The sequence below is a fragment of the Podarcis tiliguerta genome (assembly GCF_965153285.1).
Source record: "Podarcis tiliguerta genome assembly, chromosome: 12".
In the NCBI taxonomy this organism is placed as follows: Eukaryota; Metazoa; Chordata; class Lepidosauria; order Squamata; family Lacertidae; genus Podarcis; species Podarcis tiliguerta.
This window is the reverse complement of record NC_139545.1, coordinates 52,351,283-52,366,408: the sequence shown is the minus strand read 5'-3', so window position 1 is coordinate 52,366,408 and position 15,126 is coordinate 52,351,283. Positions and strand designations below refer to the sequence as shown.

At 48.0% G+C, this 15,126-nt stretch overlaps 1 protein-coding gene across 3 annotated transcripts in view; it reads right to left on the bottom strand.

Moving 5' to 3' along the window:
* AQP1 (aquaporin 1 (Colton blood group)) overlaps window positions 1-10,018 on the bottom strand; it is a 41,488-nt gene extending 31,470 nt beyond the window's left edge. Inside the window, exons 1-2 of one of the 3 annotated variants that reach the window (XR_014503683.1) lie at window positions 9,785-10,018; window positions 9,235-9,687 (exon numbers count right to left, since the gene is read on the bottom strand). Coding sequence is in view for 2 of the 3 variants with exons in the window: in XM_083406774.1 (XP_083262900.1) it covers window positions 9,235-9,627 (393 nt within the window). In the remaining variant the exon portion in view is untranslated. Of the gene's footprint in view, window positions 1-9,234 lie in introns of all 3 variants that reach the window. The other 2 variants (XM_083406774.1, XM_083406773.1) reach the window with 2 other exon arrangements.
* Window positions 10,019-15,126: the final 5,108 nt, after the last annotated feature.

Genomic DNA, 15,126 nt, shown 5'->3' with positions numbered 1-15,126 from the left:
TATCCTACAGCCCCCTAGGTTTTCACCTCGTGTGACATTTGGAGCTAAGATGGCCGCTCCTCCTGAGGGAAAACATCTGGGAAATGATGAGTCTCGACAAAGTTATCCAGGGATGGCCTCGCCCACACGGGCCACATTCACATGTTACATTTAAAGCACTATGACCCCACTTTAAACAGTCATGGCTTCCCCCAAAGCTGCAGTTGAAGGGTGCTGAGAACTGTTAGGAGACCTCCTATTCCCCTCACAAGTCTACAATTCCCAGAGCGACTTAACAATAAATCGCTCTTCACAGGGGACTCTGGGAAATGAAGTTTTCTGAGGGCAATAAGCAGCCTCTTAACAGCTCCAGCACCTGTAACAAACTGCAGCTCACAGAATTATTCATCAGGAGCCATGAGTGGTTTAAGGGCCTGGTGTGAATTTGCCTCACTCCGGTTCCTTTTTCGCTCCCTGAGTTGGCTTCAGCCCTGTCTCCCATGGGCGGCCGTGACTCCCAGTTTGCATCGCTCAAGAAGAGGAAGATCAAACCAAAATGATAAAGGAGCAGAAAATTCAGGAGAAACGAACCCTCTTAGCACAACCGCTTGGTTTTCGGAGCTTTCTCCATGCTGGGTCTACAGAAGCTGTTCAATCAAATTCCTAAGGAAAAGGTTTTCCTGTTCCATCCTATGTTCCAAATTCTTCATTGCTCTTGGAGGCTGATGTCCCCTCTGTTGAATTACAGATTTGGTGTAGGACATTTAATTATTGGCGTCGGCTAAATTTAAACCCCACCGGTCTACTACCCTTAGTATCGCAAGAATGTCCTGAAAGCACTTGGACTAAAACTGTCAACCCAAAGCTTTACTTTTCTGGTTTATCACCACAACCATTATTAGCACTGGCCTTCAGTAAAGCAAATAATTTAATTAGACACCGCCTATATGATACTGAGCAACAGAATAATTTGGTCACGATAAGGACATTTGGTCCACGGTATGATTATGTCCCACCTTGTCATTTTGACACGTCGGCACGCTATTTGCAAAATACAGACGCGCTCTGACTTACGCGAGATTAAATACACAGTGGTACCTCTGGTTATGTACTTAATTAGTTCCAGAGGTCCGTTCTTAACCTGAAACTGTTCTTAACCTGAGGTACCACTTTAGCTAATGGGGCCTCCAGCTGCTGCTGCACCGCCGCCACACGATTTCTGTTCTCATCCTGAAGCAAAGTTCTTAACCCGAGGTACTATTTCTGGGTCTGTAACCTGAAGCGTCTGTAACCCGAGGTACCACTGTATTGCCTTTTAGCTGTACTTGAGGGTCGATTTCAAAAAATCCTGCTGGAAAAACGGTTATTTCCACGTGGAGATGGCAGTATTGAATCAGTAGCTCATGGGCTTCTAGCTTGCCTTCTTAAAAAGATTTGCAGAGTTATTATCCCTCGATTACTATCCATATCTGGTCACTCAACTATTGCTACTTACTTTTGGCAGATCAAGATAATCAGGTGACAGCAAAATCTGCAATTTTTTTAGCAGGCGCAATTAGAATAGTATCTATTATTTGATTATTGATGTAAACCTCTAGAGCAGGCATAGGCAAACTCGGCCCTCCATATGTTTGGGACTACAACTCCCATCATCCCTAGCGAACAGGACCTGTGGTCAGGGATGATGGGAATTGTAGTCTCAAAACATCTGGAGGGCCGAGTTCGAGGAAGCCTGCTCCAGATGTTTTTGGTCTACAACTTCCACGATCCCTAGCTAGCAGGACCAGTGGTCAGGGATGATTGGAACTGTAGCCTCAAAACATCTGGAGGGCCGAGTTTGCCTATGCCTGCTCTAGAATGTATTTTGCATTGCTATGTTTTCACCTCTGTCTTCAGTACGTTGTATTTTATTTTATTGCTGTGGCTAGCGGCTGGTGCAAATAAAGATTCTTCTGAAAGGGAAAAGCTGTCTCCAAGCTGAGGAATCCCAGAACACCAGAGGTTTTTTTTTATGACGACTCTGGGGAAGCCGTGCTCCCTAGGAAACCAGACCACACATCTTTAATAGCTCTTGTCAGCTCCTCCAACTGTTTTCTGGAGGACACAGCATCCCTTGGCATCGCGACCAGCACGGTCTTTACCTTCTTTTTTTGCTGCGTGGGCCAGTTCTACAGCGGTGGTTTCGGAGAGAGTGAGCAAGCCTCCGTTTTAGAGACTGACTCTGAGCTGTTTCAGGTTAATGGGGGTGGCAGGAGGGGAGGGGAATTGATCTGAACCACATTTAAAGGCAAACCTACCTAAATTGTCACTTTTTTGGGGGGGAATACACAAACCGAAACACAGCCATCCTTCGCAATTAATAATAAATTTTATTTATACCCCGCCCTCCCCAGCCAAGACTGGGCTCAGGGCGGCTAACACCAGGTATAAAAACAATTGATTGAAATACAACTTAAAAAGCAAGATTAAAATACAACATTAAAATGCAGCCTCATTTCAGTAGAACCTCAAATCAAAATACTTTGGGGGGGATGAAAACGTCAAGTCTTCACCAAGGCTAACTATGCAGACTGGTCCTACATGGGCCAGAAAAAAACCAGGGAAGTCCCCAAATAGTTCCATCACAGAAGGAGAAGGGGGGGGAGAGGGGGAGGAAATCAATTCAGGCTTCACCGAATTTTGCAATGCAACCCCCACCCACCCCCAGCAAGTAATACGTACAAAGGTGAATATGCTGAGGGAGAGCAGGCATAACAAATGCGCAGAATAAGGGAAATGTCAGGGGGAAATTGCTTTGCAAAAAATGAATTGCACACAGTAGATAATCAGGAAAGATCTGTACTAAAATGTTTGTGAATTTTCACAGGGACTTATAATGAAATGTTGTAAATTGATGTGGGGCCATGGAGAACTGAAGACAGGGAAAAGGAGAAACCAAAGATTCGCAACTACAGTTCCCATCAGCCCCTGCCAGTATGGTCAATGGTCAAGGGTGATGGGAGTTGAAGTCCATTGACAGATTCACCCTGCCCTACACGGCAGCTCTGGAGAAGCTGCTGCAGTTGGCTATGGGCCGGGCCTTCATTATTCTCGCTGGAAGGTCAGCCTGTCATTTCAGCGGGGTCTGCTTCAAAGTAAGCAGGCTTTCATATTTAGGCCAGCAGTTTAGTGTAGTGGTTAGAGCGTAGGACTAGGACCTAGCCTACCTCACAAGGCTGTTGTGGGGATTCAGTGAGGCAGAACCATGAGCTCAAGGTGAGATGTAAACTTGATTAGGGCCCAGCAGGGATATGATGCTATAACCTTTTAACCCATGTTGTGGTCCCAGACTGTTGTTTGGGTGTTGAAAAGTTTTGTAGGAGCCAACTCCTACGGGCTGAGGTCCCTTCACAGCCGCCCCCCAAAAGATGGGCATTGCCATTCAAATGGTGTGTGTGCATTGCGTCATGGGATTGATTATGTGGGGTGAGGTTTACCTCCCCCCAAAAAAATTTTTAGTCACGTTGACACCCCTGGAAAGTCTTTCACCAGCACCAGAGGTCTTGTTGAGAGTTTAGGGCTAATAATAATAATAATAGTAATAATAATAATATTTTTTTATTTATACCCCGCCCTTCCCGGTTCAGGAAACTGGGCTCAGGGCGGCTAACAACAAATTTAAAACACTTAATTGATGCTACAAAAAATCCCAGCGTAAAATACGGTATAAAGAGTAAATAACAATAAAATCAAGAATCAATTTAGGGGGGAAATCCATCCAAAAAACATTAGATGATCACCAGGGCTAGCTGGCTAAATTAGTCCCACTTGGGCCAGTGAGGAGACCAGGGGAGAACCAGCTGTGGGATCCCAGAGTGGGTAATTTTCACCGAAAGGGGAGGGGAGGGGAGGAAGGGGAACAAAAGATCAGGCCAGGTTCAAATTGAAAGCCAGGTGGAATAGCTCTGTCTTACAGGCCCTGCGGAAGGAAGTTAAATCCTGCAAGGCCCTGGTCTCCTGGGACAGAGCATTCCACCAGGTTGGTGCCATCACTGAGAAGGCCCTGGCCCTGGTGGAGGATAATCCGACTTCCTTAGGGCCCGGGACCTCTAAACTTTGATTATTCAGGGACTTCTCTGCAGGGCATATCAGGAGAGGCGGTCCCGTACGTACGAGGGCCCTAAGCCACAAAGGGCTTGATGAAGAAGATCTCTCAGCCACAGCTGATAAGGCCTTAGAGCTCAGCCCTCATTGCACCCAAAGCAAAAGAATTATCAGTGAAGATTAATTTCCTCCTTAGGATAAAAGCCTGTGCAATTCTGAGGAAAGCAAAACAAGCGCTGATAAGACCAGAAGCTTTTCTGATCTCACCAGTATGGCTCACTTCAGGCTGTGGCTCTGTGGTTAGCAAGTAGAAGGTTCTGGGTTCAGTTCCTGGTATTTCAAGGTAGGGCTGGGTGGGGGCTCCCCATCTTAAATCCCAGAGAGCGCCTGCCAGCCAGTGTAGACTCTACTGAGCTGACTCATTATAACGTAGCTTCCTATGTTCCTGGGCGTTGGCTGGATCTCTTTCTGATTCATCATGGGCATTTGTGGTTACTGTATTTTTTGCTCTATAGGACTCACTTTTTCCCTCCTAAAAAGTACGGGGAAATGTGTGTGTCTTATGGAGCGAATGCAGGCTGTGTAGCTATCCCAGAAGCCAGAACAGCAAGAGGGGTTGCTGCTTTCACTGCGCAGCGATCCCTCTTGCTGTTCTGGCTTCTGAAATTCAGAATATTTTTTTTCTTGTTTTCCTCCTCTAAAAACTAGGTGCGTCTTGTGGTCTGGTGCGTCTTATAGAGCGAAAAATACGGTACCTTCTATTGAGTCAGGCGGTCGTTCCATTAATTTATTTGCTGATTTACTTATACAATTTGCTGGCCGGCCCTTTGTTTTTCCAACTTGGCTTGCAACCCAAGAGAAAACTACTTTTAGAAAACTGACAATAAAGCACGGATAAAAGCAGCAGATGGATAAAAATTCTAGGTGTTGCCTGTTCTAACTGACAGGTGGATGTTTTCCAGGGTCTCCGGGTCAAACTGCACTTCACATTAATTGTGTGGAAGCAATTAATGTGCCTTTTTATTTTTTAAAAAAGTAGACGAGGATGGGGAAGAAATTCAGTTTGGTATTTAAATTCACACTTTCCAAAAGCAATGCCCAAAATGAGACTCGGCTATCCTAAATTTTCCCTTCTCTGAATTTTGCAATGCAATTCCCCCAACAACAAAAATACGTGCAAGAAAATGCACTTATTGGAGAGACACGTTTGTGAAGATGCGTGTATTTGGTGAAAACCACATACAAAAATGCATTAAATTTAGTGGGGTGCAAAAATGTGTAGATTAGGAGGAACGCACACTAAAACGCTGGCAAATTTCCACGAGTGCTTTGGTTTCGTTTTGAACAAAGGACAAAGCAATATAGAAAAGTAGTGAACCAAACGTAAGACCAGAAACAATGAATGGAACTGAAATTAATATTACGATTGTCATTGTTGTCATTTGCATTTATATCCCGCCTTTCTCTCTAAGGACCTCAGGGGGGTGTCCATACTTAGTTGTAGCCCATCGACATCCCCTAGCCTTGCTGTACACCTCCTACGAGGGGCAGGCTCCTTCTGCACACCCTCGCGCCCCCACTGCAATTTCCGGCACCCCTCACTTGAAACCTAGGAGCCCGTCTTCAGTAGCCGCGGAGAAGGAGGGGGCTTGTTTAAGGCAGAGTAAATGTTTAAAAGGTCTGGAGCAGTAATAATAATAATATTTTTTATTTATACCCCGCCCTCCCCAGCCAAGGCTGGGCTCAGGGCAGCTAACAAGCAATAATAAAAACAAGTTGAATGAAGTACTGCTCCGCTGGTGCGCTGGACAAAAGCCAGCTGGTGGGAGTGAGGCGGCTGGGGCGACCAGACACTGCAATTTTCTGGAGAGCTCTCTAAGGCTCTAAAGGGCATGTTTAAGTGGAGTTGGGCGATACTCTTTGTAGGTCTCTCTCTCTCTCTCTCTCTCTCTCTCTTTTAACACACAACATTCCAAGGCAAGCTGCAGCTTAGTGAAAGGTGGCTGAGTGACTAGGGAGAGGGTCTTTAACCCTCCCCCTTGTCCTTTTTCAGCTTAAGGTTCCCCCCCTCCTCCAGCTGCTTTTTGGACCACGGTGGAGATGCAGACAACATGCTGTGACTCTAAAGGTAAAGGTAAAGGGACCCCTGACCGATAGGTCCAGTCATGGCCAACTCTGGGGTTGCGGCCCTCATCTCGCTTTACTGGCCAAGGGAGCAGGCGTACAGCTTCCGGGTCATGTGGCCAGCATGACTAAGCCACTTCTGGCGAACCAGAGCAGTGCACGGAAATGCTGTTTACCTTCCTGCCGGAGTGGTACCTATTTATCTACTTGCACTTTGTGCTTTCAAACTGCTAGATTGGCAGGAGCAGGGACCAAGCAACGGGAGCTCACCCCGTCGAGGGGATTTGAACCGCCAACCTTCTGATTGGCAAGTCCTAGGCTCTGTGGTTTAACCCACAGTGCCACCCGCGTCCCACTTAGCTATGACTCTGGGCCTCTAGAAAAAGCAGCTTCGGGACATGGGCGGGACCCCCTTCTTCTTTCAGCTGCCCCCCCCCCATGGTGGTTGAATGCTGCCTTCCACCCCACACCTTCCACAAGTATTTATGCAAGAAGCAGCTCTTAACTCTCTGAATTTCCAGTCCTAGAACAGTCTTCCCCCCAGCCGGGTGCACTCAGATCAACACTGGACTACAGCTCCCATGGTCCTTGTCCATTGACCATGGGAGTTGTGGTCCAATATCGATCTGAGTGTGTCCATTGACCATGCTGGCTGGTTGTCTCCAACGACAGCAGAGGATGCCAAATTGGAGATGGCTGTCCCCGAATCCAAAGTGGGTATAGGAACCTGTGACCCTACAGATATTGCTGGACTGTAACTGCCGTCAGTCCCAGCCAGCATGGTCAATGGTCAGGGATGATGGGAGTTGTAGTCTGGCAACATCTAGAGGGCATCAGTTTCCCTGTTCTAGGAGACAAGCCCTATCTATTTTGAGAGATGGTTCTAGGAGACGAGCCCTATCTATTTTGAGAGATGGGTCAGCTCTCAGGAGACAACTGTAGCAGTTATCCCTTCTTACCACGCGCAAGGGGTAGAGCATGACCAGTCGGATTGTCTCCAACGAATGTCAATGTTCCTGTGGTTCTCCTTCAGTCCGCAAAGAGCAGGAGATACCTGTACTCAGTGCTCAAATGCCTCTGCAGGTGTGGAGTACAGGTATTATGTAGGCATGTACCCCAGGACCAAACCCACTGCTTCCTCCAATGTTGATCACCTGTTTTGAGTGCCAGCAAAACTGGAGCCAAACCAGAGAGAAGCATGCTCAGAGGAGCCTCAAGGTTTGCAAAAGGGCAGGTGATCTTTTAAAGAATAAAACGAAAACATGGAAAGAGGCCAACTCTCCCCCCACAACAAAAGCAAGGCTAATGAAGATTTGACACGCTCAGGGATCACCAAAAGTCAAGAACTGCTGAGTTGGAAAAGAGCGACGGGAAGCCAAGAAAGTAGAATGAATTGGCTTTAGGCCCTAACAATGGAAAGGCATGACTGGGACTCTGGTTAGGAGCAGTCTAGTTAGGGGTTAAGGATGCACTGCAACTTTCTGTTGCAGCTCCCGCTTGTGGAAACTTGGCAGCATAGGACCGGAGGAACCAGCCGCTGTTGTTACTGTTCTGGGTAAGGAAAAGGGTGCCTTTGGCAGAATTCGCCCTTCAGTGCCACTCTTAAAGATACTTCAGCCCCCTCGAACTCTACCCTGGACAGCCCTACAATGGCTTTGGTGACACTGAATACCTCCAATGTAGTAAGCAACCAGAGAAAAGGATAAGAAATACACAGTTGCTGACGATTACAAGATATGCATGTGGTGGCAAAGGTTAGGGTTGAATCCTTAGCTCTCCAGGAGTTAGTGCTTTTCACCAGTAAATCCATTTGGTCAAAGCCCACGCAAAGCAACGCCTAAGGGGTTTTAGCCAGACTGAAACGAGCAGGTGTCTCCCAGTTCCTGTGCTTTTCAGAATAGCAGCTGACAGGCAGAAAATCAACAGGTGTGGTTTTTCCACCCTGGAATGAAATGCTGAGATGGGGAATTGGTTACCACCAGCAGCTGAAATTTCTACCTGCCAGGAAGCTATTTCCAAGAAAAACCATGGAAATCCTGAACACCTGTAATATGGTCTTCAAGGGGAACTCTCATTTTGCATCCATCCCATCTGACACTCCCATTACATTTGTCTCCATAGCGTGTGTGTGTGTGTGTGTGAGAGAGAGAGAGAGAGAGAGAGAGAGAGAGAGAGAGAGAGAAAGAAAGAAAGAAAGAAAGAAAGAAAGAAAGAAAGAAAGAAAGAAAGAAAGAATCTTAATGGGATTGTCAACCTTCTTCTGGCAGGGCTCTTTGGCCATTCACAGCTGCGTGTGGAAATTCCCACCCAGTGTGACCAGTCACAGAGACAGCCAGCAGAACTGCCAAGTTGGAACCTTCCTGTAAAAGAGAGAATTTCTCAGCTGCTTCTCCCCAGATGCCTTCGTTCTGCAAAACCCATTCGCCTCCCTTTGCATCTAGCCAGAACGCACGGCACCTGCCGAACCCTGTCCTGTTGCAGAGTGGGTAGAAGCGAAAGGGCCCTGCTGGACCAATGAAAATAAAAGCTGGCCACCTTCTGGAACATCTGCTACCTTTACCACCTTACAACTCCAACATCCCTGGAAAGACACCTAGCAACCTCCACACCCTTTTAACAAGTGGCTCTGAAAACCAGTGGCCAAACATCTGGCCTTTTGAGGCTATTGGTTTTCTTGAGGGGTTTTTATTGCCAGTTTTTAAAATTGATTTCTCATCGTTTTTTAACAAACTGTGACCAAATTAGTACAAATTTTATGCAATTTTAAAAGCTGACTTCCCACCCCCCGGTTGATCCTTCTATTTTTCCTCCTTCCTTTGCTGTTCCTAAGTACAATAAGATCTCCAACATTCATTTCAAAACTCCATCCCTTCTCCCTACACATCACCTGTTTAGTTATCAATTTCTGCTATGTCTTTATAACCTGCCCCCCAAGGCAGTTGAGTAGAGCAAATCTCCCTTTGTGGTTTTCTGGAGCCTTAACCTGCAGACAGGCACAGGTACAGAGGAAGAGGAGCAGAGAAGGAAGTTTGGGGTGGGTCGCCTTACCGCATTGAGCCCCAATGAGTTGTCCGCCAGCCCGGACGTGATCCCGGAGAGGATGGCTGTGGCCACGACTGCCCCCAAGCACTGGGCGATAATGTACATGACGGCCCTCAAGATGCTGATCTGGCAGCTGAGCAGGAGGCCCAGAGTCACGGCCGGGTTCAGGTGACAGCCGCTGATGTGCCCCACGCTTTGGGCCATGGTGGCGATAGAGATCCCGAAAGCCAGGGAGACTTTCACGTTGTCTTGGACCCGCGGCACGGTGTCATTGGCGCTGGGGATGGGGAAGTTGATGCCCAGCGCCGCGCCGATGCTGATGAAGATGAAGAGGCTCATGGCGAAGAACTCAGCCACCACCGCCCTCCAGAACTTCTTCTTCTTGAATTCGCTGGCCATCTCTGCCCTGTTCCCTCTTGCCTTCTAGCTCGCAGGCTTCCTTGCTGAAGAGAGAGGAGTCTGAGGGAGGAAGAGAGCGCTCCGGTTATTTATAGGGCTTTGGGTGGTCTGTAGGAGGGAAAGGGGTGTAGTACAAAGGGAGGAAAGGAACATTGACAATTGATGCTGCCTCTGGTACGGATGCAAGGCACCACGAGTTGCCTGCCAATTTGTTTCTTCCCCCCCTCCCTCCTTCCTCCACCAGCTTCCCCCGCCCAGGCAACTTCTCTGCCTTCCTTCACAAACTCTGCTGCGCTCTTGTTCCCAAGTGCTTTTTAAAGGCATTCTCACTGCAAGAGCCGTGGGGAGGGTTTGTCTGCAGAGCTGCTAAGATCTTCGCTGCGCTCTCCAGATAGCGAGGGAGGCAGGAGGCAGACCTGAGTGAAAGCTCTTACCAGGCTTCTGAATCTCTCTCCCCTTCCATCCCTCTTTCCCTGCCTTTCTCTCTGAACTAACTGGGTCTCTTTACATGCTCAGGGGCTATTTATTCTCCCCTTTGGTGAGCAAGGAGGGACAGCAAATTGAATACTAAAAAGAAAAGTTTGATTGCTGCAATAAAAGGGAGTGGAAAAATCCATTTCATATTTTCCACCTGTTATCAACCATAGGAGTCCATTGTGCTCTATGGGGACTGAGCTCTTTCTAAAATTTGGGTTTATGCAGTTTCCAAGGTAAGTGGTTTTACTTATGCTAAAGAGCTGCTAGCAGACATGGCAGTGCCTGCTTGGTTTATTCAAAAAAGGTTGTTACGAATAGCTTCTGATCCCAACTAGGGATGGAAGCATCTGCAAATTTTGGTCCTCCTCCGTTTCTCATTCTCCCAGCCTTAAATTCAGTTCTGCACCAAGTTTGGATATGCTGTTGCTCTTGTTGTTTGTTGCATGTATATCTCACCTGTTTTTCCAAGGAGCCCAAGGTGGCTCTCCTGCCTCATTTAATCCCCACAACAACCCTTTAAGGTAGGATAGACTGAAGGGCAGTGACTGACCAACGGTGACCCAATGAGTTTTATGGTTGAGTCCTGGTCTCCCAGATACACACAGACATGTTTCAAAATCCTCATGAAAATTCACCATCATTTTTTGTGTTCATTTCTCCTAATCAATACATGTTCGCATGCAGTAATGATTGACACAGACTTTTTTGGCAGCATTTCCCTCTAATATCAGACTTTTATGGTACATTGTTTTCCCAAATATGTTTGCTTTTCAAGCACACTTTCCCTTAATAAAATAAAAACGACTTAGAGAATACACAAAGTGTCAAATTTTTTATTTATTTTTTGGCAACCATTCTTTGGTGAGAGAACTGCATTGCAAAATTCAGTCAAGTATGAATTCCGATGGATTGTGTTCTTTCTTGTTTTAGAATGTACAAATTGGATAGAATTGCCTTTGGATGAGAACTGAATTGTACTTTTCCTCATGCCTCACTATGTATGAAACTTTCTATGAAGCTGTGCTAGCTTTAGCCAAACTCATTCCTTCAAATTCCTCACATAGCTGGAGCAGAACCCTTCGAGATCATCTCAAATATTATCTTAAGGAGAAAAGTTGATGACAACTCTAACCTTGTATATGTACATGTATATGTATGTTTCTGAGCACAATTCAAAGTGTCGGTGCTGACCTTTAAAGCCCTAAACGGCCTCGGCCCAGTATACCCGAAGGAGCGTCTCCACCGCCATCGTTCTGCCCGGACACTGAGGTCCAGCTCTGAGAGCCTTCTGGTGGTTCCCTCACTGTGAGAAGTGAGGTTACAGGAAACCAGGCAGTGGGCCTTCTCGGAAGTGGCGCCCGCCCTGTGGAATGCCCTCCCATCAGATGTCAAAGAAATAAACAACTATCGGACTTTTAGAAGACATCTGAAGGCAGCCCTGTGTAGGGAAGTTTTTAATGCTTGATGTTTTATCGTGTTTTTAGTATTCTGTTGGGAGCCGCCCAGAGTGGTTGGGGAAACCCAGCCAGATGGGTGGGGTATAATAAATAAATTGTTGTTGTTGTTGTTGTTGTTGTTATTTCTCCTTACCTTTCTAATTATAGAATGGCTTAGGCTTGCAATCCTATACCTACCTGGGAGCAAGTCCCAGTGAACTCAATGAAGCTTACTTTGCAGTAGACACATACGGCCTTGCACCGTCGGGCTCCCAGGCACTGACCAAACCCATGTCTAACTCCACTTCTCAAAACTGATGCAGGAGACCCTTGCTAATGGGAGGATTAAGAGGCCTGCATTGAGGTTTTCTGGGCATTCACTGGCAAAGATGTATAGAATCCACAAACACACCCTGTGAATCTTAAAAGTTCTTCCCTGAAAGTGTCCTCCCAACTTCCATTGAAATTTCAGCTTCGGCAGCATTCAGTGTCCATACAGCTTACGTTGGATGAGATGAGAGAACATTGGGTTGCTTATTTATTTCACAGATGCAGAAGAGTTGAAATGGACTTCCCCCAGTTTAAATGCCAGCTGATGGAGGAGATCCCCTGCTACAATAAGTGGTGGAGAAAACCGATTGGGCGCCTGGGGCGGAGCCCGTGCTCTGCGCCCAGGGGCAGGGCCAGACATCCACGGGGCGGGGCCAGCTGCCCATGGGGGTGGGGCGAGCCAGGGCAGGATGCTCCGTGGGGCCTCCGAGGAGTCTGCCTGCCTCCTCCCCTTCAGCTGCCCTACAGCTGGGGGGAGGCAGCGGGCGGACCGTTTGGGGCAGCGCGGAGCCTGCGGGCACCCAAGCCACTGCGTCACTCCCAGGAGAGACGCGTGGCTCGGGCGTGGGGCAGGCCCCGCATTGAGTGCCGCCCGGCAGTTTGTCACCCCCTCATCGGCAACACCCAGGGCAGCCCACACACCACGCACCCCCTTCCTCCGCCCATGGCTACAAGATCCCCAATAAAAAAGTACCACATTTTTTGCTCTCTAAGACGCACTTTCCCCCTGCTAAAAAGTAAGGGGAAGTGTGTGTGCGTCTTATGGAGGCTCTGCTCAGCGCTCCCTTTAAAGAGCTGCCCTTCTTCCTCCTCAGGGAAAAGCCCCCAAGAGCCACCCACACGCTCCACGTGCTCTTTAAAGGGAGCGCGGGTCTTGGGCGAGCTGTTGCTGTGTGCAGCCTCTCCCAGGCAGGGGGTGAAGGCTTAGTCGCGCACAGCCTCTCCTGCTCGGGGAGGCTGCTCATGGCTATCCCATAAGACAGGTCAGCCAGCAGGATCGCTGCGCTGCAATCCCGCTGGCTGTCCTGGCTTCTGGGATTCAGAATATTTTTTTTCTTGTTTTCCTCTGCCAAAAACTAGGTGCGTCTTATGGTCTGGTGTGTCTTATAGAACAAAAAATACGGTACTTATCCGTGCGGTGTTTTGTCAAACTATGGAACTCACCGCTGGGGGAGGCAACTTGGGTGGCTTTAAAAGAGTTACAAGAAAGGAGATTTCGGCTAAAGATCAAGAAGTAGTTTCTGACACGCAGAGCTGTCAGTCAGTGGAATAGACTCCCTCGGGAGATGGTGGGGTCTCTTTCATAGGAGCTTTTCCAGCAGAGGTTGGGTGGTCCTCTGTCATGGATCCTTGAGATTCCTGCATTGCAGGGGGTTGAACAAGACGATCCAGCTCTGCAAGTCTATGATTATACAGTCGCACCTTGGATCCTGAATGTCTTGGCTCCTGAACAAATAGGCTCCCGATTGATCGAAAACCGGAAGTGAGTGTTCCGGTTTTTGAACGTTCTTTTGGAAGCCGAACGTCCGACGGGGCTTCTGATTGGCTGCAGGAGCTTCCTGAAGCCAATCAGAAGCTGCGCTTTGGTTTCCAAACGTTTCAGAATTTGAACAGACTTCCAGAATGGATTCCATTCGGCTTCCAAAGTACGACTGTATGATTTTATCCCCAAACCTGGGGCCAAAACACTGGCTGCCTTTACCTGTGCCATGATATATGAACTGCTCCAGAGAATTTGGAAAGAAGAGAGACATGGAATGTTGAACAACATCACTCAAGGCAGGAGGTATGGTGCATGCTTCAGAGAAAGGTGATAAGGAAGCATCAACTTACTGGCACCACTCCAAGACTTTCTCTCTTTTTCTCAGTCTCACCAAGCTGGTACCATGGCCAGAGAAGTGGCCTGGAATGAAGTTGGGTCAGCCATGCTCAACGGAATGAACAAAGTGCTATGTAAACATCTCCCTTGACACTCATGCTAAATAGTATGCACACAGAGACCTAGGGATGCGGGTGGCGCTGTGGTCTAAACCACTGAGCCTCTTGGGTTTGCTGATCAGAAGGTCGGCAGTTCAAATCCCCATGATGGAGTGAGCTCCTGTTGCTCTGTCCCAGCTCCTGCCAACCTAGCAGTTCGAAAGCACGTCAGTGCAAGTAAATAAATAGGTACCACTACGGCGGGAAGGTAAACGGCATTTCCGTGTGCTCTGGCTTCTGTCACGGTGTTCTGTTGCGCCAGAAGTGGTTTAGTCCTGCTGGCCACATGACACGGAAAGTTGTCTGTGGACAAATGCCGGCTCCCTTGGCCTGAAAGCGAGATGAGCGCCAAAAACCCATAGTCGCCTTTGACTGGACTTAACCGTCCAGGGGTCTTTTACCTCGACCTTTTACCTTACTGCAGCCTTTCTCAACCTGCGGTTCGCCAGATGTTGTTGGACTACAACTCCCATCACCCCTAGCTAGGAAGGCCAGAGCCCAGGGATAATGAGAGCTGTAGTCCAACAACATCTGGAGACCCACAGGTTGAGAACTGCTGCCATACAGAGACCTAGCTGCATCTTGTGTGAGCAGGAAACCTCCAAGAAACAGCATGATGAGATCTTAGCACAATCTGAAACAGCAGGAACCAACCTGGGACTAGCATGATCCCAGCCAAAAGTGTCTCACTGCGATTGCAAGATCTCACAATGCTCCTGTACTTATTTACACAGCACATAGTTGAACTGTGGAACTCACTTCCACTGGACACACCAATGGCCACCATGCTAGAAGGCTTTAAAAGAGGATTGGACAAAATCACAGAGGGCTATCTATGGCTCTTGGCCATGATGGTTATACTCTGCCCCAACAGTAAAGGTAAAGGTAAAGGGACCGCTGACCATTAGGTCCAGTCATGACCAACTCTAGGGTTGCAGCGCTCATCTTGCTTTATTGGCCGAAGGAGCCGGCGTACAGCTTCCGGGTTATGTGGCCAGCATGACTAAGCCACTTCTGACGAACCAGAGCAGTGCACGGAAACGCCGTTTACCTTCCCGCTGGAGCGGTACCTATTTATCTACTTGCATTTTGTGCTTTTGAACTGCTAGGTTGGCAGGAGCAGGGACTGAGCAATGGGAGCTCACCCTGTCGCAGGGATTCGAACCGCCGACCTTCTGATCAGCAAGTCCTAGGCTCTGTGGTTTAACCCACAGCGCCACCTGCGTCCCGCCCCAACAGTAGGAGGCAGTAAATGCATCTGAAAAGCAGTTGCTGGAAA